Below are 27,634 nucleotides of genomic sequence, written 5' to 3'. Positions count from 1 at the left end.
ACAGCCGCCATAGAGAGACACTGGCCCCTCCCCTCTCAGGAAACACCGCCTTTCATTTCAAGATTTAAACCTCACCCTCCCGCTAGCCCCTCAGTTATGGTGTTTCCTCCGGAGGGGAGATATTGTTAAGGAGTCGGGGCTGAACAGCCAAGGAGTCTGAGGTCGGACGTTACCTGATAAGGGGGAGATGGTGGTCTCTCTCTAATGTGCTGCCTGGTGGCTAGGGTGCCCAGGTTGGCAGCATTCAGCGCACCACAGCTTCTCCTGGGGAAGGGGGAAGACTGGGGAGGTCCGCTTATCTTCCACCCAAGGGGGCACTGTGGGAGGTGTGCATGGCCCCCCCTGCAATGCAGCCAGTGCTGGAGCTAGAGGCCGGGCCGGAAGACAGCTTACGTCAGTTCCGGTGGGGGCGGGCACTACTTCCGGTTCCAGACTCGGCTTACGAGAACGGACCGAGCCCTCAGTTGGTGCAGCCTGTTTGTTCTCTGTGCAGACAGCTATCAGAGGCACGTTCAACCATCTATCCTCAGCGGGACATGTCGGAGGCAGAGGCTTCATGGACAGCTCCTGGATAGAACAGCACCAGCCCCTAAAGGTAAGAGGAACCCTGGGGTGGTGTTCCCTTACCTATTCCCATTTGCTCCATGGGTGTTTTCCCTTCCTGCTGGTCCGTGGCTAAGGGGAGTGCATCTGGGATCCTGGTGGTGGTTGGTCCTGGGGGGGGGGGCACTCCTGGTGGCAGCGCTGGTGGGTTTAAACATTTTATGGCTGCTCTTTCTGTGATTCAGAAAGCCAAAGACAAAAACATGTTGTCTCATGGTTCCAAGAAGAAATGTCCCTCCATGCAGAGTCACCATGGGGGATTCCTGGACCAAGGTGCTCTGTAAGGAGTTCATTGAGGGGTTAGTAAGAGAGCAAGTGGCAAAACGGTAGGGACCTGGCGGCGTCCGTCAAGCACCTTTCATTCGTTCAAGGCACTCTTTTCTAATTTCCAGTTGCCGCAGCCCCCGAGCAATCCTCCACCAGCGCAGCAGAGTGCTACACCTAGTCCAGTGGATACTTCCTCTGTTAGTGGAGAGAGACCAGGGACTCCAGAGAGGAAATTGAGGAGGAACCAGACAGCGCCGCTTCAGACTCCCAGGCGGAGTCAGATGGAGAGGGAGTGGATAGGGAATCCAGAAGAACCTTTTATTATAAACTTTCCCTTGATGAAGTGGAGGATCTCTTAGGAGCTATCCACACCACTTTGGGAATACAAGAGGAAAAGAAGGCGTTATCGTCGTTCCATTACCAGATGTACAGGGGTCTGGGGGTATAGAAAAGGAGGGTGTTCCCGGTCCATAATGTTTTGGTCTAAGCCAACAAGAAGGAATGGCAAGATCCTGAGGGCTTTTTTCAAGGGCTTTGAAACAAAGGTTTCCCTTTGAAGAAGAGGCGGCTCTAGTCTGGAATAAACATCCTAGAATAGACGCAGCTTTTTCACAGGTTTCCAGGCACACGGAACCTGGCCTTCGAGGACAGGGAGGCACTCTCAGACCCCATAGACAGAAGTATGGACTTGCTCTTGAAGTCCTGGGACTCATCGCAGGGAAACCTTAAGCCTGCCATGGCAGTCACAGTGGTGGCCCGCAACATGGAATATTGGCTTACTCAGATTAAGGCGCATATTGAAGTGGGGGCATGCTACTCAAGGGGGTTGCATATATTGCGGATGCTTCAGCCGAATCAGTGCGCATGTCTGCGAGGTCCTCAGTTTTGACCAACTCAGCACAAAGGACCTTATGGCTTAAGACATGGCAGGGAGTCCGCGTGTCTAAGGTTAAACTCTGTGGGATTCCACTCACGGGATCTTTTGTTTGGACCTGGGTTGGAGGCCGACAAGAAAAAGGTCTTTCACATTAAAAGGAAGTTTGGATAACACACAAAAAGAAAGTCTTGTCCTCAGAAAAAGAATGAAGCCCCAAAAGCTGAACGGCAGAAGAAGGATTGGTGGTAGAAGGGCAAGGGGCGTGGGGGGGTCATTTTTCACCCTCATGAACAGCCCAAGAAAAGCCAATTATGGGTTAACCACTGTGGGAGGAAGATTGGGTGGCCTTCGTCCCACAGTGCGAGATGATCACCTCCAACCAGTTTGTGTTAGGGATCATAAGAAGAGGATACCGGCTGGAGTTCTCAGAACCTCCTCCACACAGACTTCTTGTCACTGAGCTGCCAAAATGCGTAGAAAAATCGTCGGCTCTTCTATCCTCCCTACAGGAGTTTGCGGAACAGGAGGTGGTGGTACAAGTCCCAGCAGAATAGACCGGCGAAGGCTTCTATTCCCAGATCTTTGTGGTCCGCAAACCCTTCAGGAAAGTTCAGGAGATTCTGGATGGACTCTGTCTACTCGGTGAAGGTGCTTCTTCCCCCAAACTGCTTTGTGGCATTGATAGATTTGAAGGACGCCTATCTGCACATCCCAGTTGCAGAGGGCTACCAGAGGTTTCTCAGGCTGGCGGTAAAAACCAGGGAAGGGACATTCCATTTACAGTTCAGGGCACTCCCCTTTGGACTATCCCCCCCCCCCCCCCCCGCCGCATCTTCACCAAAGTTATGGTGGCGGTCCTGGTCTTCCTGTGGCTCAGAGGTATCTTGGTAGTCGCATACTTGGACGTTCTACTCCTGTTTTACTCCTGTTCTACGCCTCTTCCCCACAGCAGTTGTTCCAGGATCTAGAGGTAGCAAGAGACATCCTAGAAAACTTGGGGTGGCTCTTGAACTTGGAAAAATCCAGTTTGGTTCCATCCCAAAAGGTCACCTTCCTGGGCTACGTGTTAGATTAAACAAAGCAAAAGGTTTTCCTTCCCTTAGAGAAGATCCAGAAGGTGGACAAAGCAATGTTGTTGCTTCAGGACAGCCATCAGGTCTCAGTAAGAAAAGCTATGTCAGCTTTGGGCTTACTGACATCCACTCTCCGGGAGTACAGTGGGCAGAACTGCATTTTCACCCTCTACAACTTTTTATCCTGAGGGTTTGGGACCACAGTCCAGGGTCCCTGAACTCTCTGATATCTCTGCCGAGTCAGTTCAAGAGATCCCTTTGGCGGTGGAGAAAGGTGTTCAATCTTTCACAGGGCCTGGAATGGGTCCAGCAGTCTCCAGGACGGTCACGACCGATACGAGCGGCACAGGTTGGGAGATGCACCTAGATTCCGGGATGGTACAAAGTACTTCGGGGAGAGGGGATGTAAAGAAGTCCACAAATTGGAGGGAACTGAGGGCAATAGCCTTGGCACTCAGAGCCTTTCAGAGAGAACACCAGGGACAGCACATGCGGGTCCGTTGGCCTATATCAACCGGAAAGGGGGTACCAGGAGCAGGTCCTTGTGGGTCCTAGCATAATCCATCCTCAGGTGGGTCGAAACGTTCTATCCCTTTTTGGCGGTACATTTTGAAGGGGGGAACAAAACCAGGTAGCGGACTTTCTCAGCAGGAAGATGCTGAGGGAGGGCGACTGGGTTTTGAACCTTAGCCACAGACTTGGCTTGATTAACTTTAAGTCCTGAGAAGGATGCAAATGTATCCAGTACGAGTACATTGAAAAGGCAGGGCAAAGACACAAGTGGGGATGTGAGCATTGGTGAAAGGTTTAAAAAGTGCTGCAGGTATAATTAGTCAACCATTTTATTTACTGTCCATACCAACTTTAGCAAATTGCTCATTGATGACTTAGCCCTTGTACACACGGTCGGAGATTCCGACAACCAAATCAGTCGGATTTTGTCCGTCGGATTTTGTCTGATGGATTTTGTCCGAAACTGTTGTATACACACGGTCGGACAAAGTTGTCGGAAAATCCGACGTGATGACGTTATTTCGTTACGATGGGACTATGTTCACGCTAGTAGCCAATAGCTTTGGTGTAGGAATTTGATCTGAGCATGCGTGGCACTTTGTCCGATCGGAATTCTCTACACATGATCAGAGTATGTCCGAGCGGAGCATTTTGTCGGAAAATATTTCCGGCAAGTTGGAAAAGTTGGTCCGATGGATATTCTGACGGAAACAGTCCAATGCAGACCACACACAGTCGGAATATCCGACAAAACGCTCCGATCGGACACATTCCGACGGAAACTCCGACAAGGGCTTTGTCTCCAAATGAATATATTTCCTGCATATTTCTACTATTGACTACACAGCTGTAGTATGTAAATGTGTGCAATTTGTTTCTTTTAGTATTTGAAGGTATTACATAATATACTATTGGTAATTTGTTGACATGTATCCTGTGATTACAGTGCAGCATTATGTATGCAAAGCATGAAGATAAGAAGCCAGTATATCGCTGCATTGAATGCAATGAGAAGTCCAATGAACTGTACAGAGATTACAAACATGGAGTACTGAAGATCACTATCTGTGTAAGTTTGGTTGAGGCATTGAATAAATGTAGCAATGTATGAACTTTGTGAACTGTTATGCCGTGTACACACGGCCAGACTTTTTGTCAGCAAAGGACCGACTGAACGAATTTGTTGGACAATTCAACCGTGTGTGGGCTTCATCGGACCTTTGCTGTCGAAAAATCAGACCGACTTTAGATTTAGAGCATGTTTCAAATCTTTCCGACGGACTCGAGTCCGGTCGAAAAATCCGTTTGTATGCTAGTCCGACAGACGAAAACCGACGCTAGGGCAGCTATTGGCTACTGGCTGTGAACTTTCTTATTTTAGTCTGGTCGTATGTCATCACGGTCGAATCTGTTAGACTTTGGTTTGATTGTGTGTAGACAAGTCTGATTCGATGGAAGTCTGTCAAAGTCAGACGGAATTCAGTCGGTCAAAGTCCGGTTGCATGTACATGGCGTTAGAACGTTCTTTTTCTGGGTTGAAAAAGTTTCAGCAATATATAGGTGGCTTTTTATCTTGTGTTCACCATTTGATGCACAGCACTGAGTTTATGAATCAGTAGCTTGCAGTGTTGTGAGTAAAAGAAGTTAGATCTTAAAGTGGATGTAAACCTTATTCATGAAATTTGACCTAAGCACATACAGTGGCTTGCGAAAGTATTTGGCCCCCTTGAAATTTTTAACCTTTTGCCACATTTCAGGCTTCAAACATAAAGATATAAAATTTTATTTTTTTGCGAAGAATCACCAACAAGTGGGACACAATTGTGAAGTGGAATGAAATCTATTGGATATTTTAAACTTTTTTAGCAAATAAAAAACTGAAAAGTGGTGCGTGCAAAATTATTCGGCCCCTTTACTTTCAGTGCAGCAAACTCACTCCAGAAGTTCAGCGAGGATCTCTGAATGATCCAATGTTGTCCTAAATGACTGATGGTGATAAATAGAATCCACCTGTGTGTAATCAAGTCTCTGTATAAATGCACCTGCTCTGTGATAGTCTCAGGGTTCTGTTGAAAGCGCAGAGAGCATCATGAAGACCAAGGAACACACCAGGCAGGTCCGTAATACTGTTGTGGAGAAGTTTAAAGCCGGATTTGGATACAAAAAGATTTCCCAAGCTTTAAACATCCCAAGGAGCACTGTGCAAGCGATCATTTTGAAATGGAAGGAGTATCAGACCACTGCAAAGCTACCAAGACCTGGCCATCTCTCTAAACTTTCAGCTCAGACAAGGAGAAGACTGATCAGAGATGCAGCCAAGAGGCCCATGATCACTCTGGATGAACTGCAGAGAACTACAGCTGAGGTGGGAGAGTCTGTCCATAGGACAACAATCAGTCGTACACTGCACAAATCTGGCCTTTATGGAAGAGTGGAAAGAAGAAAGCCATTTCTCAAAGATATCCATAAAAAGTCTCTTCTAAAGTTTGCCACAAGCCACCTGGGAGACACACCAAACATGTGGAAGAAGGTGCTCTGGTCAGATGAAACCAAAATCGAACTTTTTGCCCACAATGCAAAACGATATGTTTGGCGTAAAAGCAACACAGCTCATCACCCTCAACACACCATCCCCACTGTTAAACATGGTGGTGGCAGCATCATGGTTTGGGCCTGCTTTTTCTTCAGCAGGGACAGGGAAGATGGTTAAAATTGAGGGGAAGATGGATGCAGCCAAATACAGGACCATTCTGGATGAAAACCTGTTGGAGTCTGCAAAAGACCTGAAACTGGGACGGAGATTTATCTTCCAACAAGACAATGATCCCAAACATACAGCAAAATCTACAAAGGAATGGTTCACAAATAAACGTATCCAGGTGTTAGAATGGCCAAGTCAAAGTCCAGACCTGAATCCAATCGAGAATCTGTAGAAAGAGCTGAAAACTGCTGTTCACAAACGCTCTCCATCCAACCTCACTGAGCTCGAGCTGTTTTGCAAGGAAGAATGGGCAAGAATTTCAGTCTCTCGATGTGCAAAACTGATAGAGACATACCCCAAGCGACTTGCAGCTGTAATCGCAGCAAAAGATGGCTCTACAAAGTATTAATGCAAGGGGGCCGAATAATTTTGCACGCCCCACTTTTCATTTTTTTATTAGTAAAAAAAGTTTCAAAAATCCAATAGATTTCGTTCCATTTCACAATTGTGTCCAACTTGTTGGTGATTCTTCACAAAAAATAAAAATTTTATATCTTTGTTTGAAGCCTGAAATGTGGCAAAAGGTTGAAAAGTTCAAGGGGGCCGAATACTTTCGCAAGGCACTGTATATCTGTAGTGTTTTGTGTATCTTTCTCCAAAGCCCTAAGTCCCCTGTCTTTCTGCTGCTTTGTTCTTCTGTTATCAACGCAACTTCTGACAAGTTCTCCGACAACCAAGATAAAACCCATCTGAAATTTGTGTTGGTGTGGGTGCTATAAATAGATTAGCAGAGAGCTGGTCTATTCACAGCACAGCTCTGTACATTCCTTCCTTCCTCTCCCTATGTGGAACGGGGGTGTGTGCCTTTCCTCCAATCATCTGTCACACAGTGTATGCCAAGACTTCCCATTGCTGAACTGGTAGAAAACATCTCTAACCTGATTTGCACATTTTAAAGAATATAGAAAGCTGAAGACAGCAGATATATGCAAGTAAAACTTATGTAGGGAGATTTGTTTCATCGCCGTGTATCATCTGAGGCTGTTCACTTCACTGGGTATATGTGAGGGCTTACATGCACTTTAAAGTGGATGTAAACTCCATTCATGAAATCTGACCTAGGCACATATATCTGTAGTGTTTACTTATAGTGGATATACAAATTCTACACACCCCTGTTAAAATGTCAAGTTTCAGTGATGTAAAAAAATTAAAGATAAATCATTTCAGAACTTTTCCCACCTTTTTAATGTGATTTATAAACTGTATAACTCAATTGAAAAACAAACTAAAATCTTTTAAGGGGGGAGAGATAAAAAAATAATAATAATATGGTTGCATAAGTGTGCACACCCTATTATAACTGGGGATGTAGCTGTGTTCAGAATTAAGCAATCACATGTTAATTAGGAGTCAGTACACACCTGGCATCATTTGAAGTCTTTCCTGACATTTTCTTAGTCTCATCCTACAGCAAAAGCCATGGTCCACAGAGAGCTTCCAAAGCATCCGAGGGATCTCATTGTTAAAATGTATCAGTCAGGAGAAGGGTACAAAAGAATTTCCAAAGCATTAGATATACCATAGCACAAAGTGAAGACAGTCATCATCAAGTGGAGAAAATATGGCACAACAGTGACATTGCCAAGAACTGAAAATCCCTCAAATTCTCGAAAAGACAAGAAGAAAACTGGTCATGGAGGCTGCCCAGAGGCCTACAGGAGCATTAATGGAGCTGCAGGAATATACGGCAAGTACTGGCTGTGTGATACATATGACAACAATCTCCTGTACTCTTCATATATCTGCGCTGTAGAGTGGCAAGACGGAAGCCTTTTCTTACAAAGAGAAATATCCAAGCCTGGCTAAATTTTGCAAAAACACATCTGAAGTCTCCCAAAAGCATGTGGGGAAAATGTGTTCTGGTCTGATGAAACCAAGGTTGAACTTTTTGCCCATAATTCCAGAAGATATGTTTGGCACAAAAACAACACTGCACATCACCAAAAGAACACCATACTCACAGTGAAACTTGGTGGTGGCAGCATCATTCTTTTGGGGCTGTTTTTCTTCAGCTGGAAAATGGACCTTAGTCAAGGTAGAAGGATTTATGAACAGTTCCAAATACCAGTCAATATTGGCAAAAAAACCTTCATGTTCAGCTTTCTAGCAGAAGCCTGAGGAGGAACTTCATCTTTAAGCATGACAATGATCCAAAGCATACATCAAAATCAACAATGGAATGGCTTCACCAGAAGGAGATTAAAGTTTTGGAATGGCCCAGCCGGGGCCCAGAACATAAACTGATTGAAAATCTGTGGGGTGATCTGAAGAGGGCTGTGCACAGGAGATGCCTTCGCAGTCTGTCAGATTTTAAGTGTTTTTACAAAGAAGAGTGGGCAAATATTGCCAAGTCAAGATGTGCCATGTTGATAGACTCATACCCAAAAAGACTGAGTACTGTAATAAAATCAAAAGGTGCTTCAATAAAGTATTAGTTTAAGGGTGTACTCCCTCCACCTAAAAGATTTCAGTTTGTTGTTTAACTGAGTTGTACAGTTTATAGGTCACATTAAAGGTGGAAAAAGTTCTGAAATGTATTTCTTTTTCTGATTTTTATTTTTTTTTAACATCACAGAAACCTGACATTTTAACGTGTGTGTGTGTAAACTTGTTATATCCACTGTATATATCTCCAACGCCCTAAAAAACAGCTGGGAATTTGTGTGGGGGTGGGTGCATAGAGATAGCTTAGAAGGGATCTTGTCTATTCAGCACAGCTCTGCGTGTTCCTTCCTTCCTTCCTATGTGGAGGGGGTGTGTCCCTTTCCTCCAATCAGCTCACACTTAGTGTATGCCAAGACTCCTCACCCACTGCTGGAAGAGGAAGAAAAATTTCTAACATGATGTCCATTTTCTAAAGAGTCTAGAAAGCTGAAGACAGCAGATACAACAAATGTAGACACAAGGGAATCCGGCCTATAATCAAAGAGTAGAACACTCGCCGCATATATCGCGGGGGGTGTTGTCAAACTAACTAGCAAGGACCAAGAAAAATAATAAACGGAATGCTATAAACTCACACCCTAAAGAGTTCTACTACAAATATTTATTCACCGAAAATGCAAAATACAAATAACACCAATACTAAATTCCCTAAATCCCTAGTAAAAACCCTAAATAGGGTAAACTACTAATAGTACAAACATTTCCCCAAAAATTGATTCAAAAATATATCTTTAAAGATGATAAAGGATATATATGCAGTGGGTTGATCCCTCCCTCCCCCAATATAATACACCCTTATAAGAACCTAAAAATACCCCAAGCCACCTAGGGCAAAAGGCTGAGCTGGATGATTCCCAAAAGGAACAGTGTGATTCCATAACCACAGAAATGTTTCATACTGTTTCACTTTTGAAATAATACAGTCCCAGCGACCAGGGATAAAGGATAAAATCAAACCACCAAAAGTCACGCAGTCAGCCAGGGATGGAATACTCATAAAAAGAGAGCATACTAAAATAACAGGCAGTCCAGAGAATGAAAAAATGTGGGAGAGAAAAATGCTCCCCTCACAGAGAAAAAATCTCTTTATTTGTATCCTCAAATGTGTAAAATGTCCTGCTGTATAATCTTCATAAATGACAAATAAGTGGTTAGACAGTAACAAATACTGATTGAAGATGGGTGGATCACTAAGTAGTTCAGTTCTGACCTTGCCAGGTATGGAACACAAATAAGAGTGATCTCACAGGCAAGGTCAGTGTAACCATATTCCAAGGTTCCCACAGCATGTAGGTATATCATCCAAGCAGTTGTAATAATATTACATAGCGGCTACTTACTGATACTGGATCACACAGAGAACTCTCCAATATAGGGTAAAGTTCAATCTTTTGGTCTATATGTGATGGCCATAGATCTCTAGATAATGATCGTTCATCTGTGGTAAAAATAGGGATTCCTCATCCAAGGTAGATTGTCAATATGTATCGGGCTGTTTGATGAACCAATAAAGTAATATAACCCATAGTCACAGTGTCTGTTCTCCAGAATTAAATAATCCATTCGATTTCATCTTGAGATCAATCATGCTGATAGATTCAAAATTGATGTATCATCAGGTTCATCAGATTCCAGCCCAGTCCTTCAAGCCCATCATAGGGTGTTAGCTCGGGTTAAAGGGGCAAAAAACGGAGGTGTCCGTCCCAGCATAAAGAGCTAAAAGAATACATGTTTCATTCCTTGATTTGCGGAACTTCATGAGAGCTTGGGGATTTGTCAGTCGTCACCTGTTTAAATAAGGGGACGCAACCCACCTCTAATTATGTGAAATTAAAAACGGATGCATCCCATCCATCAAAACACAGTGAATAGTGTGATGATCAAAATATTCTAAATGTTTCATGTACCGGAGTGCTGCCCTACAAACATAAGTATAAATGCACATTAACACATACATATAAACCAGTCCGTCAACAAACCAACGGTAGTTAAGGTAATGTTAGTATCATAATCAATAGAGCATGGGGAATGACAACCCACAAATCAACATCAGAGTTCCTGGATTATAATGCCATATTCATCTTGAAAATAAATCAGGTTAGTCTAGCTAATAAACTTACATCACACTGATAGAAGGAGCAAGAGAGACTGACAGGAAAAGATGCAATAAAAATAATTGCAAATGTGTATCCATTAAATTGAAACAGCAAAGACATGTAGCAATACTAGTCTATATGCAGCTATGAGACAGAAAGTTTGAAACATGGAATTCAATTAAGTCAGTGGGCAGATGCATGCTCCCAAGAAAACAATCACTAAAGAACAATGGGTTAACAGATCGGCTAACGGATGGAAACCCCTGAGAGCCGATCCAATTGTGGAGTAAATGCAAACGCAGAGTCAATTGAATCAAATACCAGCAGACACAAGTGATCCACATACACATTCCGATCACCTCACATTCATCCACATAACCTCAATCAGAGATACATCTAGATCGGTGGGTACATATATCCATTTCAATGGGTACATGCTCATCCTGCATGCATACCCACAGAGTTCTGCACCTAGTCCCAAAATCGCATCAATTGTATATAACCAGGTAATACCAAACGGATCTACCTATGCAGATCAATGCATTCCCTAGTAAAGAAAAAAAAATCCAATGTTATTATCCGATACTTATGTTTTAGGTATCAGTGGGACAGTAAATCAATTACGTCTAAAGTGCAATAGTCTTCCCACATAACAATGCAGAAAACCAACTGCATGGGGGACAAAGGGGGGGGGGGGGGAATCCCATCAGGAGTATAGGTGAATTAACTTATCACACACATGTGCCAATCCCATCCAGATTGGATTCAAAACGTTAACATGGGGAGGACTATAATAGCACATATACCCATATCAAAGGCAGTATGGAAAAAACTGTGAGGAATAGCATGGGTTCTCCCACAATCAATCAACTATGGTGTGCACACTAGTATCGATGCACATATGTCGACCACATCATGATCTATTACAGTGCATGGATCGGGACGCCTACCTGACTTGACAATACTGCCATTTCCACCACCATAACAAAGAATAGAGAGTTTACAACTGGGCTACTAATACATAATATGATTTTAAAGATAATAGTTACAATTTTTTTTTTTTAAGTAAGAAATTGCCCAAAAATAAATTAACTATATAATAATTTGGTGGTATCCAAACGGTAGTGCTCCACCCCTATATCCATATTAAAAATAGTGTGCACAACTATTATGTTGGATCCATAGGACATTTAGTATTGGTGTTATTTGTATCTTGCTTATTTTCAGTGAATAAATATTTGTAGTATAACTCTTTAGGGCGTGTGTTTATATCATTTTGTTTGTTATTTTTCTTGGTCTTTGAAGACAGCAGATATACATGTAAAACTTATGTAGGGATATGATTTGTCTCATCTCTGTGTATATGAGACAACAGAGTCTCCGAGGCTGTTTACTTCACTGGGTATATGTGAGGGTTTACATCCACTTTAGTCCTCACGAACATAAGTATGGTATTCTAGGGGTTATTTGTGGTTATCTATTAGATAAAGGGTTAGTATTGAAGTTGGGGTTTAGAGGGTTGTTGTTTGCAGTGCCCTGAAATAATGTACCTTTTGCATGGAATTTCTCCTAAAAAAAAAAATAAAATATACCAGTGGATTTCCTTTGCCTGCAGCCTCATAGGTGTATATATGCTTTGTGTGTTCATTTAAGGCACTATTGTCTCTGACTACTAGTCTCTGTCATGCGGAGGGCAGCACTGACATGAGGAAGCAAAGCCCCGATTCTCTTCCAAGGTGTCTGCCTCCAGTAACTAGTAGATACTTAGTAATAGTAACTTAGTAATGGGTAAAAATCATCTGGGAGCCTACAGTCAATATTTGAGCAGAGCTACCACAGTTCAGGTCCTCTTAAAGGTTACATTAGTATTAAAACTTCTCTGTTTGTTAAAATTTCTACCCCAGCACTTGCAGTTTACAACTTTCAATGCTGTTGGCTTCTATTTTCTCAGCACTGTTCCCCCTGAACTTCTGGTCTTCACAGAAAAGAGTTAACAGTGGACAGCTTACCCTTGAGCCAATCTGTCAGCTTGGAGAAGGGAGAGGGGAGGAAAAGAGGATCAACGGAGTTACTTGCTATCCTTATATATGGGGCTGGAACTGTGCATTTTCTTTTGATGAACACAGTGCAGAGAGGCACAATTCCAGTCTCTGCATGCAAAGGTGGCTCCATAGAATGCTGCAAGAGAAAGGAGCCACCCTGAAACAGGAAACCTGGGGCAGCAGTCATGGCACTAGCTTAAAGTGGAACATAGGGGGAGATTTACTAAAACTGGAGCCCTCAGAATCTGGGGCACCTGTGCATGGTAGGCAGTCAGCTTTTAACTTCAGCTTGTTCATTTAGGCCCCTTTCACACATGCGGACGATATGTCCGTATTTCATCCATCCGCTTGCGGATGAAATACGGGCATACATGCATCCCTATAATTCCGCAGACATCCGCAGACACCCGCTATTGTCCGCCTCCGCTACTGTCCGATTCTGCAGACGGAGGAAAATCCTATTTTTCTATCCGTCTGCAGAGGGGATCGGATGAACACGGACAGATGGTCCGTGCTCATCCGATCCCTATAGAGGAGAGCGGAGAGCTGACAGAGCGGTCCCTGCACAGTGTGCGGAGACTGCCCTGTCCGCCGCCGGCTCAGCGGGGACAACGGAGCGATCCCCGCTGAGCGAGCGGATCATCACGGGACGGATCATTACTGATCCGCCCTGTGTGAAAGGGGCCTAAAGCTTTGAAAATACAACTGGAAGCTGATTGTTTTTTTTTTTTGTAGAGCTGCAGTGTAGGGAGACACAACTCCAGTGCCTGTATGCAAGGGAGGCCCCATAGAAAGCTTCAAGAGTAAGGAGCTCCCATGAAACAGGAAACCTGGGGCAGCAATTATGGCACTTATAGGCATAGATGTATAGATAAAGAAGCTGCATAGTGGGTGAATAATGCATTGGCTGGTGAAAGTGCCTAAAAAACATAGTTTATTTATAACTTTAAATGTTAAAGGAAGCTATATTTAAAGCAAAATGAGGCCGTTATCCTAATAAACATGCAGGTTGCCTGGCAGTTAAGCTGTTGGATCTACATGACTGCTAGAAAACCAGAGTTTTCTGAAGGAGGTGTATGCAATTGTAGCCCACTTTCTTTCCTCACTGCAGATTTTCTATATGATTATCACTTGCTAATTCAGGGCAAAGAAATAGTGTATCTGTCAACCCTTTGAGGACCAAGGGACCTATTTGTCCCATGTTTTTAATTGCCTGTATCATCTGATTAAGAATCCTTAAAATCCTTATTAAATTTTTTTGGGTTGAGTCAAAATATTAGTTCTTATCAACAAATGGTTGTCAGAATTCCTCCCCCAAAAATGACTCAAGTATGGAAAAGGTTTTATTTATTGTTCAAATACATTCTTAAATAGAAAAAAAATATAATTTTCATATTGATTACGGTAATCTTATGGTCCTCAAAGGGTTAAGGGCCAAACCCGTGATACTCACTTTGCCAACGCTCACCTGTTGCTTCAGCCCTTATTGCAACTGACATTAAAATCCCTAGTGTCAGCTGATGTTGGACCCTATGGGAAGTGGGGAGATCACTCCCCCAGTCACGTGGCAGTGCTCGGGCTCAATGATTGGTTGCTTAACCCAAGCACTGTCACATGGGAGGAAGTACTGGGAATTGTTACCAGCTGTAATGAATTTCCAAAGCTTTTCTATTACAGAATGTTAATACAAGCAATCCAGTTTATTCCCTTGCTACAGTGGGACAATGATCAGTCATGCTGGAAACTTTTTATTATCGTTGTGCTGTTCTCTGCTTCTAAAGTTGTGGAAAGAGATAACCAGCAGACAGGCAGAGCTTACAACATGAAAGAAGATTTTTCATGTTAGTTTTAATTAGATTTGTCAAGTGTATGCTGTGCTTGTGTCATTCAGTCTAGTTAAAGAGGTTGTAAACCCCCTTTTCTAAATAACAAACATGTCATACTTACCTCCACTGTGAAGTTCGTTTTGCACAGAGTGGCCCCGATCCTCCTTTTCTGGGTCCCCCCTGCGGCACTATCAGCTCCTCCTCGCATCGGTAAACCCCCTATGAGAAGCGCTCTCCCTGGGGGTTACCGTGCGGGTGCGCACCTGAGTCTGGCTTTTGCGTCCATAGACACAGAATGCTGGACTCGGCCCCGGTGCCCACATCATTGGATTTGATTGACAGCAGTGGGAGCCAATGACTGCGCTGCTATCAATCTATCCAATCAAGAGCCAAGACAACGGGCAGAGAGGTAGAGCGCGTCTCTGCCATGGGCTGAGGTGAGTAAAATGGGGGGGGGGGGGGGTCATTGTCAGAAGTTTTTTCACCTAATGCATAGGATGCATTAAGGTGAAAAAACGCAAGGGTTTACAACCCCTTTAATTTATCTGGATCCAATGAAAATTACAATGTCTATAGGGACCTTCCTGTATAGAAAATATCCCAACCAATTGATTACAGATACGTTTTTGGTTGTTTTGGATTCTCCAAGATGTTTTCTTTACGTGACTGCTGAGTGTTCATAAATGAGGTATAATCACTAGTTGTGCACTGTAGGGCTGCAACTAACGATTATTTTCATAATCGATTAGTTGGCCGATTATTGTTTCGGTTAATAAACTTTAAAAAAAAAAAAAGTGGGTCAAATTGACATTCATTTTCAACCAGAGTGATGGGAAAATTTGGAAATAGAAAACTTCCTGGTCAAAGGAATTGTCAGACAGTGTATGTGGTTTTTGTTACGAAATTATGTGAAAATTTCAAACAAAATTCTTTCATTCTACGAACGTACAAAGATTTTTCATCTGAATATTCTCACCTGAAAATTAATCCGTGATGCCAGCATAAGGCTCGGTACACACCTATGCAGTTTTTGCTTTTCGATCTGTTTCTGCAGTGCTTTTTGCTGTACGTTTTGATTTTTTTGCACGTGTTTTTACGGCAATTTGCGTTTTTTGCATTTTTTTTTTTTTTTGGGCAGATTAAAAAAAAACAAATTGCTGCAAAAACGCATTACATTCTTTTCTGCATCTTCTCCATTGTCGTATATTGAACCAAAAAAACTCAATTTTGCGTTAAAAGTCCCTGACCCTTTCCAAATATGCAGCGGCTGAAAAAAGCACAGATATGAACGTGTCCCATAGGAAACCATGTAAATGAACTGTAGTGCGTTTCTGCAAAAAGCACCAATAAACATATAGATGTGAACCAGGCCTAAGACGTTTGGTAACATAATGGGGTTAAAAAAACGAAAATTAGCCCTTTATAGTACAAAAAAAGCAGATAATCACTACTGGAAGGGGTTAATTTTTTTTACTGTAGAACAGTGAAAGTAATATTTACAGTAGTGATTATATTTTTGTACTATAAAGGGCTAATTTTTTTTCTTTAACCCCATTATGTTCCTGGCCGATTAATTGATTATGAAAATAGTAATCGATTAATCTCATAATCGATTAGTTGTTTCAGCCCTAGTGCACTGAAATGAAAATTCTGGGCCGAAACCAAAAATTCAGGTTGCACTTGGCTGAAAACCGAAATGGACAGTTCTTTAACCCGGAAGATTTGGCTGCTCAATGACCAGGCCGTTTTTTGCGATAAGGCACTGTCGATTTAACTGACAATTGTGTGGTCGTGCGACGTTGTACCCAAACAAATTTGATGTTCTTTTTTTTTCCCCACAAATGGAGCTTTCTTTTGGTGGTATCATCTCTTTATTTATTTTTTTGCACTATAAAAAAAAAGAGCGACAGTTATGGGAAAAAAAGCACAATATTTTGTACTTTTTGTTATAATAGCCCCAATTTTATTTTTATTTTAAAAAGCAAGTTTTTTTCCTCGGTTTAGGCCAAAATGTATTCTTCTACATATTTTTGTTCATGTTGTAAAGCGCTGAGCAAACTGTTGGCGCTATATAAAACCTGTATAATAATAATAATAATAAATTATCGCAATAAGCATATATTGATTGGTTTGCGCAATTTTTTGTTTTTTTTTGTTTCGTTTTTTATCGGGACTGCGATATTGCGCCTGACAAATTGGACACTTTTGACACACTTTTTGGGACCATTGACAATTACAGCGATCAGTGCTATAAAAATACACTGATTACTGTATAAATGTCACTGGCAGGGATGGGGTTAACTGTGTACACTAGGTGTGTTCTAACTGTAGGGGGGGGGGGGGGGCTGTCTAGGAGAGAGAGATGGGTGTTCATGCTTAGTATTAACACACGATCTGTCTCTACTCCCCTGAAAGAACCAGGATTTGTGTTTTTACACACACAGATCCCAGTTATCATTCTGTCACGAGTGATCGTGGGTGCCCGGCGGTCATCGCGCTTACTCCTGGCACTCGCACCGGCTGCGGGCGGGTGCGCGTGCCTCCCCCTAGTGGCCAAAAGGTGAAGCGACTTAATGTAACGTTGTTTCACCCAGCCGCGCCATTCTGCCACAGTAAAACTATAGCGGCTGGTCAGCAAGCAGTTAAAAAAAATATATATATATATATATATATATATTGATTTGTATTATATTCGACTTTTTAATTCATATCATGAACTATAATGACCATGAATTTATTTTCAGACAATAGCACCTTTTTTTTCTATCTGCAAAACACTAATAACCCTAGTTTTAGCCAATTATTTTCGCCGGGCGATATACCAGTGCATCCCTAATAATCGCCAATTAAAAACAAAAAAAGGAATGTTTGGTGGTCAGGTATTGAAACAATGTCCATCCTGGTCATTTTTAAATTGGTAGACTAGGAGTCCTTTTGTAATTTGTAAAATGACATGCTGAGTATTGATATATTTCAGTATTTCAATGCTTTTACATTTTTTTAAAATTATCTTTTTCAGAAATCCTGCCAAAAACCGGTGGACAAGTACATAGAATATGATCCAGTCATTATCCTGATTAATGCTATGCTATGCAAAGCACAAGCATACAGACACATCCTGTTTAACACAAAAATCAATGTAAGTCTCTTGACATGTAACATACAAATTGCATTCAGTTAAGATAAGGAGCAACATTGTTTGTCTACCTGTACTACAGTTCAGAATCTCAAGTTGCTTTACAAATAAGTGCTATCATGAGAATTGTAAATGTGCACTTAGTACACAAATAGCTTGACCTAAACCTGGGCATACACTGTGATATGAGGTAAGAACAACTTCTAGGGACATATTTATAAATCAGTTATTCTGGCATTCACCAAACATTTGTTGCAGGTAGAGGCATAGCTTGAAGCTTGTGGGCCCCGATGCAAAAGTTGCCTGTCACTATAAAAATATAAACTTAGCCTACCTTTTATAGTGTAGAGTGTCAGTCAGTAGAGCAGTGGATGGTGTGTAAACTGTCAGAGCAAATTAAGAGAATAAAGGGTTTGGGACTTTATATGAGGCGCAAGGCGTGGAAAGCCAAGTGTCTCCATCCCTAATTAATGAGCAAAGAGGAGAGGAGGATTGGACTTTGTGTGAAGCATGCACCCAGGGAGATGGCATGACGAGAAGGAGTCTGGCAAATACCTAATATATTAGAACCATGAACATTTACATAAAAGCATGGCATAGCAACAATTAGTAATATTTTATTTTATATTTTAATATACAAAAATATAATGATCATAAAAATAACATAATATAATGGCATAATAAGTTAATATTGTAAACATTAAAAATGACCAAATTCATTGAGGCATGTCTCCACAGTAAATCATTATCTTGATTGATTGGTACAATCTAATTGGCGTATAAAGTAATTAAATGGTAGTAATGCAGTATATATGCGAGGGGGCATCTGTTGGCTCAACGCGTTTCGTTGCTACTGCCTCTGTTCAGTAGCAGGTATAAGGTACCGGTCTATAAATATTAAAATATACATTTTAATCATAGAAAGATTGTAAACTAAGCCTTTCTAAAGGGAGAGGAGGGGAAGAAATCATTTCCCAAAGCTACTTACAGGTATGCTTATGAGTCTAGGTGCAGGCGTGGAGGGCTGGAGGCCGACCGGAAGAACATCAGCCCCGGGAGCTGAGGTGGACTAACTCAGACACATTGATTGCTAGTTGTTGCTATGCAATGCTTTCATGTAATATTCATGGTTCTAATATATTAGGTATTTGCCAGAATCATTCTCGTCATGCTTTCTCCCTGGTTGCATGCTTCATACAAAGTCCCATTCTCCTCTCATCGTGTGTCAGTAGGGCAGATATTGGTGTCAGTAGAGCAGTGGACAGTGTCAGGAGGGCAGTGAATTTGTCACAGGAGGATGCAGATTTATCCCCACAGGTGCTGGGGTGGGAGCTGTGAAAGAGGATCAGTTAATCCTTCAATGGTCAGGCACCTTTACTATTTAACCAGCAGCCACTACTTGAAACTCTCTAGTTATTTTACACTTATCATTACTCACAGGAAGTGTAGGGGGCCGGGGTTGGTAGTTGGGGGTCTGCACATTGCAGGTAGGGGTCATTAGTTGAGGATGAGTTGTTTCAGTCTGGGAGGGGGGGGGGGGGGTCTGTCTGTGTGTCTTGCTCACTTTCTTGTCCTTTTGTAAGTCAATCAGTGGGTGCTTTAAGTAATGACCCCCCCCAGGCCCCTCAGGAGGTGTTTTACATAAGTTTTCTAACAGTCTGTGAGTGTTGGCAGTCAGGACAGGTTCTGTGGAGGGCAGTGTGTTTGCTGTATCTGTCCCCACAGAGAACACTTCTCGCACAGCAGCATATCTCTTATCTGAGTTACTGAAGTCCTGGCTGTCCTCCTGTCTTCGCTCTGTGTCTGTGTGGCAGAGAGAGGCAGCTCACTTTCCTCCTGCCATTGTCAGCAGTGAGCACACTGCCAGGCTGGCAGCTGCAAGCATCCTGGGCTTACTAATGCACGACCTTCTGGGAAACTCAGACTTCTCTCCTCCAGCCAATGAGAGCAGGGGAGGGGTGTTGTCTGGGGAGAAAGCAAACTAGAAGCTCCGGACTGGATTTCAGATTTTGTCAGCATGCAAGAATACTGCTTGTAACAGGAAAAGGAGCTGCGGGCCTCCTGGAGTTGAACGCGGGGTCACTATGGCGACTCCTGCACCCCTTCACGCTACGCCCATGGTTGCAAGTGAACTTCCTTGTACATGTGCTGTAAATTACAGTGATTGATTCACTATCAGTAATGGCGCGTACACACGACCGGACTTTTTGCAGCAAAGGTCCGACGGAACGATTCGGACAATTCGATCGTGTGTGGGCTCCATTGGACCTTTGCTTGCTGTCTCCCCGGCTGATCATAAAAATTCAGGCATATAGTAGACTGGCCTTAGGCTCCATTCACACCTAAGCATACTGCGAACACACGCAAAAGCATACATTATCGCACGTGTTTAAGAAGCGCACAAAAAACACGTGTCGAACTTGAGGTGCCATTCATTGTTAATGTTGCCCTAAACGCAGCAAACATATAGTTGTGCTCGTAAGTTTACATACCCTTGCAGAATTTATGATTTCTTGCCAATTTTTCAGAGAATATGAATGATGAGACAAAAACTTTTCTTTCACTCATGGTTAGTGTTTGGATGAAGCCATTTATTATCAATCAGCGGTGTTTACTCTTTTTAAATCATAATTGCAACAGAAACTACCCAAATGACTCTGATCAAAAGTTTACATATTGCCCCTTATAACATCAATGACAGCTTGAAGTCTTTTGTGGTATTTGTGGATGAGGTTCTTTATCTTCTCAGATGGTAAAGCTGCCCATTCCTTTTGGCAAAAAGCCAGTTCCTGTAAATTCTTGGACTGTCTTGCATGAACTGCACATTTGAGATCTCTCCAGAATGGTTCAATGATATTGAGGTCAGGAGACAGATGGCCACTCCAGAACCTTCACTTTCTGCTGTAGCCAATGACAGGTCGACTTGGTCTTGTGTTTTGGATCGTTGGAGTGTCCAAGTATGTCCCATGTGCAGCTTCCTGGCTGATGAATCAAATGTTCCTCCAGTATTTTTTGATAACCTATTGCATTCATCTTGCCAACAATTTTGACCAAATTTCCTGTGCCTTTGTAGCTCACACATCCCCAAAACATCAGCGATCCACCTCCGTACCTTTCATCATAGGCCTTGTTGACTCCTCCCCAAATGTAGCGTGTTGTGTTGTGATCAAAAAGCTCAATTTTGGTCTCATCGCTCCAAATGACTTTGTGCCAGAATGCTTAAGGCTTTTCTCTGTGCTGTTTGGCGTATTGTAAGTGGGATACTTTGTGGCATTTTCTTAGTAATGGCTTTCTTCTGGCAACCCGACCATGCAGCCCATCTTTCTTCAAGTGCTCCCTTATTGTGCACCTTGAAACAGCCTCACCACATGTTTTCAGAGAGTCCTGTATTTCCCCTGAAGTTATTTGTGGGTTTTTCTTTGCATTCCAAACAATTTCCCTGGCAGTTGCGGCTGAAATTTTAGTTAGTCTACCTAAACATGGTTTGGTTTCAACTGAACCCCTTATTTTCGACTTTTTGATTAGTATTTGAACGCTGCTAATTGGCTTTCTCAATTCCTTGGATATCTTTTTATATCCCTTTCCTGTTTTATACAGTCCAACTACCTTTTCCCGCAGATTGTTTGACAATTCTTTTGCTTTCCCCATGGCTCAGATCCAGAAATGTCAGTGCATCACTGGATGAAAGATGCAAGGGTCTGTCAGGAGTCCAGAAACGCATTGACCTTTTATATATACACACACACTAATTACAATCAAACAGATCACAGGTGAGGATGGTTAACTTTAATGGACATTCAAACCCCTTTGTGTCAACTCGTGTGCATGTTACCAATCCAAAATCACAAGGGTATGTAAACTTTTGATCAGGGTCATTTGGGTAGTTTCTGTTGCTATTATGATTTAAAAAGAATAAACACAGTTGATTGATAATAAATGGCTTTATCAAAACACTAACCATGAGTGAAAGAAATGTTTTTATGTTATCATTCATATGCTCTGAAAAATGGCCAAGAAATCATAAATTCTGCCAGGGTATGTAAACGTATGAGCGCAACTGTATACGCAAGTGAAAACAAGCGTTCACATGACGCTAGGTGTGCTAACCCTAAACTTGTAGAACTTGAAGGCATCTACCAGGTTTATCCACTTTATTGTTACAAAGTTGAAAGGTCAAATTGCAAAAAAAAAAAAAAAATTGTTAACAAAACAAATCGCTGATTGCCAGGTAATGCTACAAAACAAGTGCCAATATGCCAGATACCAAGTTCCCCACCAGGACCACCCTTCCTAACTTCCTAACTTATATATTATATGGATTCTGTGAAATACTAATAAGTTTATGTTGATTAAAATTGTTCTTTATTTTAAATATTGTATTATTTTTTCCTGTTTTTTTTTTTTTTTTTTTGCACTACAAATAAGATGTGTGCATAGGAACTTGTTCATCTTTTTTTCAAACTACAATCTGCCCCTCCCCCCCCCCAACAGCAGTCTGAGGGACTGTGAACTGGCTCCCTGTTTAAAAAGTTTGAGGACACCTGGTCTAGGTAAATATATTTATTAAGGTACAATTGACATGACATTTTCACCACATGTCGGTAACAACCCATGCAATCCATACATACAAAGATATAAAAACAAATAATTTCAGAATCTAAGTTATGTGTAATAAAATGGAATGACACAGGGACAAAGTACTAAACACATGAAGAAAGGGAGGTGCAAAAAGGCACGGAAAGCCAAGACACCAGCTGAAATATATCAGTAATTAGAAAGCAATCCTGCCCTTTGTCAGACCAGTTGTCCAAGAGCCAAGGACCACTTGTGGAGAGCTTCAGAAAGACCTGGAATTAGCCGGTAAAATAGTTTAAAAAAAAACAATAAGTATGCACACTCGCCACGCAAGACTGCATCGCTGAAGAAAAAAAGTTTAACGTTTTTCTAAACAACATTTAGTCAAGCCTGTGAAATACTGGGAGAATATAGTCTGATCAGATGAGATCAAAAGAGACCAAGATGAGACCAACTAAACACATGGTGTGCCATAATACAATGTTTGGAGGTCAAATACTAACAGTGAAGTTTGGAGGTGGGAACCTGTGAGGCTGTTTTTCAACATACAGTACTGGCAAACTTCATATCATTGAAGGAAGGGTGAATGGAAAAATGTACCAAGTAATTTTTGATAAAAATCTGCTACCATCTGCCAGGGTGATGAAGGTGAAACTAGGATGGACATTTCAACAAGACAATCCCAAACACAAAGCCAAGGAAACTCTCAATTGGTTTCAATGAAAGAAAATAAAGCTGCAAGAATGGCCCAGCCAATCACCTGACTTGAATCCAATAGAAAATCTATGGAAAGAACTAAAGATCAGAGTTAATAGAAGAGGCCCACGAAACCTTCAAGATTTGAAGACTGTGTGGAAGAATGGGCCAAAATCACAGCTGAGCAATGCATGTGACTATATGGAGGGAGCAGGGAAAAAGCTGAGTCCAAAAAGCAGACTTGGCTGGATTGCTGGACAGCATGGTGGCTAATCGCACAGGACACAGGAGTGGTGGGGCAGGCAAGGGCTGCATACAGGCATTCCCGATAAAGGAATTACATTTTACCTAGCACTAGACTGAACTTTTAGTAGCGGCATTTCTTTTCTAGACTATTGTTCAGCAAGTGGTGTATTTAAATGGTGCCTCTGCTTTTGTGCTTAGGACTATGCCTCCCAAAAAGGCCAATGCAAACACCTCAAAAAAAGGTACCAAAAACATCACTCCCTAGCGCTGAGGACTCCAGTCATGCCTCCACATTATCTTCTCCTGAAATACCAGAAGTGGCTAGCCAGGGTGAGCCATTGGAACCTGTAGGTGTTGCAGCTGCTTCTCACATCTCAGCCCCTGTATATGTGACTGAAGATGCTTTTTCCTCCTCCCTTTTGGGGCTAGAGGAAATCCCAGCAGCTTTAAATGCATCTTCCATCCAAAGAGATAGGAAGCGTGTGAGATCCCCCTCCCCCACCTCAGACCATTCACCAAGGGAACGGTGCAGGGGCAGTCCAATGACTCATCTTCGGAGGAATCAAGGTGGATGAACCCTTTTCAGCCTCACAATCTGAAAAATTGCTGGTACAGTCTCTTACGGAAATGGTTCGTTCTGCTTTGGTGCTGCCCCTAACTGAGTCAGTCGAAAAAGTTCCATCTCTTCTTTGGGTTCTTTAAAACCTCTGCAGACTTTGCATGCGTTTCCTGTCCATGCATTACTAGTACAGCTTATTTTATGCTGAATGCGATCATCCGGATAAGCATTTTCTCCCTCCAAAAAGATTTGCAGTACTGTACTCTATCCCATGGAGGAGAAATTCACCAACAGATGAAATGTACCAGCAGTCGAGGCTGCTATATCCAGTGTGAATAAAAGTCTAACTTTCAGTAAACAATGCTGAAATGCTTAAGGATCCAACAGATAAAAGGGTTGATTTCCTGTTAAAATCCTTTTTTTTTCTTTGGCAAATGCAGTTACTCAGCATGCAGTCGCTGCAATAGGCACCTGTCCATCCCTAAAGGACCAGTTAAGAGAGGCCCTTAAGGAGGTTCCTGTGCAACAAGCCTGGGAACTGCTAAGAGAATTATTATTATTTTGCTATTAATGCCATTAAAGATTCTATTCACCAGGCATCTTGCCTTGCGCTTGTGCTAGTACATATGCGTAGGATCCTGTGGATCGACTATTTGGGGAGGATTTGGACAAATACCTCCAAAAGATTTCAAGTGGGAAGAGTACTCTTTTGCCGGTCAAAAGAAGGAATAAACGCCCTTCATTTAAGTGGGCTCTTTCTCCAGCACCAGGGGCATCTGCCTCTAGGCAGTCGTGACGGCCTCCACAGTCAGTCTAGAGAAAAGCCTCAGGGTCAGGCCCAGGCACAAAAGTCCTGGGGGCGGAAGCATGCAAAACAGAATTCTAAAGGCTCATTATGAAGGGGTGCCCCCACTCGCTAGGTTGGAGGGGAAGACTTCTGCAGTTCTCTGAAGTCTGGCAGGAGGAAATTCAGGACAGATGGGTCATCTCCACGATCGCTCTAGGGTACAAACTGGAGTTTCGGAAGTTTCCACCACCTCGTTTTCTGAGGTCAAACTTTCCCAAAGGTCCAAGGAAAAGGCAATCTGTTTTGGGCATTTGATTGATTACTGGCTCAGGGAATGATCATGCAGATCCTTACAAAAGAGTAAGGTTTGGGGTTCTATTCAAACCTCTTCACACTACCAAAACCAAATGGAGATGTTAGACCCATTCTAAATCTGAAAAATCAAAATCATTCATGAAGTTCCGCTCTTTTCACATGGAGTCGATCGGGTTGGTGGTTTCTAGCCTACAAGGAGGAGAACTTCTGACGTCTATCAACATCAGTGATGCATACCTGCATGTTACTATATTCCCCGCTCTCCAAAGGTTTCTGCGGTTCAAGGTATAACAGCATAATTTCTCTTCTATTCACCGACCGACACAGCTCCTCTCTGTAACTAAATGGATTTGTTAGTCTGCCATTAGGAGAACTAGGCAAAATTGTAACACAATACACAGAACTTTCAGTCCTACCCCGGGGGCGGACCCTGTGCTAACAATGCTCCCTGCTGCCCCAGCAGACTCCGTTTTATTTTGCCTAGTGAAGGAGAATGACTTACGAACCCTGCGGGCCCTTTGGTCCATTTTTTTTATGCAGGATTGATGCTGTTGCGCAAGATAGAAGATCCCAGGATCTTTCATCAACTGCCGCCTGGGTAACAGGCTGGTTAAGTTACCCTTGTAGTCCCCCCCAGTCCGGCCATCGAGCGTGTGCAGGTCGCAGCTAAGGCTCGGCAGGCCATGACATACCTCAGCTCCAGAGGTGGTCGGTGAGCTTCAATGCTCTGGGGTATACGTATGACCGGGCTACTGATGTCTGGATCATAGTATACTGGGCCAGCAGCCACCCTGTAACTGCGCAGGAGTGGGTCTGTGATGGAAGTTCTCCCAGCTCTTTAGGACTGGTAAGTACGGCTCTCCCTCCTCGAAGGGTTGAGCAGCTGGGCATTCCCTGGGATGTCGATTCGGGGGTCACCTCACCTCCTTCTCTTCTCTCCCACGTCCCTATCTTCCCTATCTGGGGGCAGCTGCATGTGCTGCGGGCAGTGTGTGTATGAGGATAGCTGGGTCTCTTACCTGTGGGGGGTCTGTGTGGCTGGCGATGGTCCTGGTCCCTGTGTGGGGGGTCCCAAAAGGTGTCTGTGGGGGTATTCTTGCTGGTTTAAGGCAGCGCTGTTTGATTATTTTTCCTGTCACCTCATGGTGCTGTCCGGCGGCCATTTTGACTGTGGGCAAAGCAGGTTCCCCTTGTGAGCCTCGGTAGCCATTTTCTAGGAGATTTTCCTATTAGAGGCATTGGTGGCCATTTTTTGGAAGCCCGAGCGCTCTTTTCACCGCAGTTCTCTTGTGACAGCATTACATGTGCTCTCACATGCGGTTTCCTGTGTCCACTGTGTATACAGGACGCTGGATGGCCATTTCCTGAACGCTGGTGCAAGCTCTGCAGATCGCTTCACCGCTATTTTATACAGCTGCTGCACTTGGATAACCTGGGGACTACAGGCACAGCTAGTGACCATCACAGAACGCCCCAGGGTGGTGAGTCTGGCACTAGGAACCCCCCTCCCCCCCCTCCAGGCAGCGGCAGCAGGAGGGTGAGACCTTCACTCTCCTAAGTCCCATTGCAGGTGGCAGACAGGGTAGGGTCAGCATGGCTTCAGAAACTGGTGTTTCTTCCCCCGAAATCCAGGCTATTGCAACCGGGTCACCTGCGAATAGCTCTGTGCCCATAGACACCCTGACGGCGGTCCTTAACTCTTTTTTTTGCTAAAATAGAGGCGGTGCATGGAAGGAAAGGTGTGCATAAAAGACCCCTGCCCACCGTCCTCTGGGGAGAGCTCTGATGCAGACTCGGGCCCTGCTGCGGCTGGTGACCCCTGCTCTGACCTGGACCAGACGTGGCTGACCAGGACCATTCAGACAGTGAAGATGATTCCCCGTCTGGGTCCGGGCATGACAAAGCACTTGTTGGAGCACTTATCACAGCTGTGCGTGATACCCTGAAGATCCAGGAGCCAGCGGATCTCTCTGCTGATGTATCGGTCCCCTTTGGGTCCCGCAAGCCAGCGCGTTCACCAAAGGTGTTCCCGTATTTTGACTTATTTTGACAAGTTCATCTACAGGGAATGGGGTCGGCCGCAAAGGACCCTTTCGGTCCCCAAAAACATGGCGGTGTGTTACCACTTTGAGGAAAGCCTTCTCAAAAAATGGTCGGCTCCTCCGGTCGTGGACCCCCAGTATCTAGGTTAAATAAAGTAACCACGATCCCGGTTGAGGGAACTCCTGCATTCAAGGATCCCACGGATAGGAAGGCCGAGGCGGTGGCTCGTTCCTTGTTTACGGTTGTGGGATCAGCCGTGCGACCAGTACTGGCATCCGCACTGGTGACGCAGACACTGACTGGGCAAAACTTTTGCACTACGAACTGGGAGTGCTAAACGCCTCCCCTGTCTGCGTGGAACTAGCATACCAACTAGTGCAAGGCCTTAAGTACGTTTATAATGCGGCCCAGGATACTCTCCCTCTGTTATCCAGGGCTTCAGTGTCAGCTGTGGTGCTGAGGCGCCTGATTTGGCTAAAATGCTGGTCTGCTGACCAGGCATCCAAGAAAGCCCTGACGGATCTTCCCTTCCTTGGCGACTGGCTCTTTGGAGCCTCGTTGGATGACATTATTAAAAATGCCACGGGTGGTAAGAGTACGCTACTCCCACAGGCCAGGAAGGCTAAGGAGCCACACCGCAGGCAAGGGCCCTCTCTTTCTGCTCACAAGCGGCTTTTTCGTCCACCCGGTGCTTCGACAAAACGCTCCCAGCCCGACAGGACGTCCACGGACGGTCAAAAGCGTCCCTGGAATCGCAAGCCTAACAAGCCT

The 27,634-nt window shown here is 43.5% G+C and overlaps 1 protein-coding gene across 1 annotated transcript in view; it reads left to right on the top strand.

Annotated features, from left to right (window-relative positions):
- The window catches only part of ARV1 (ARV1 fatty acid homeostasis modulator), a 50,567-nt gene that overhangs the window by 10,705 nt on the left and 12,228 nt on the right, over positions 1-27,634 (top strand). The window contains 2 exon segments of the mRNA XM_077486394.1: positions 4,280-4,402; positions 17,526-17,645. Coding sequence (XP_077342520.1) covers positions 4,289-4,402; positions 17,526-17,645 — 234 coding nt within the window. The 5' untranslated portion in view covers positions 4,280-4,288.

Source organism: Lithobates pipiens, unplaced genomic scaffold (genome assembly GCF_037356315.1).
Source record: "Lithobates pipiens isolate NorthernLeopardFrog02 unplaced genomic scaffold, aLitPip1_a1.2 Scaffold_18, whole genome shotgun sequence".
NCBI classification, from domain to species: Eukaryota; Metazoa; Chordata; class Amphibia; order Anura; family Ranidae; genus Lithobates; species Lithobates pipiens.
The sequence above is the reverse complement of the archived record's forward strand: the minus strand, read 5'-3'. Positions and strand labels throughout refer to the sequence as shown.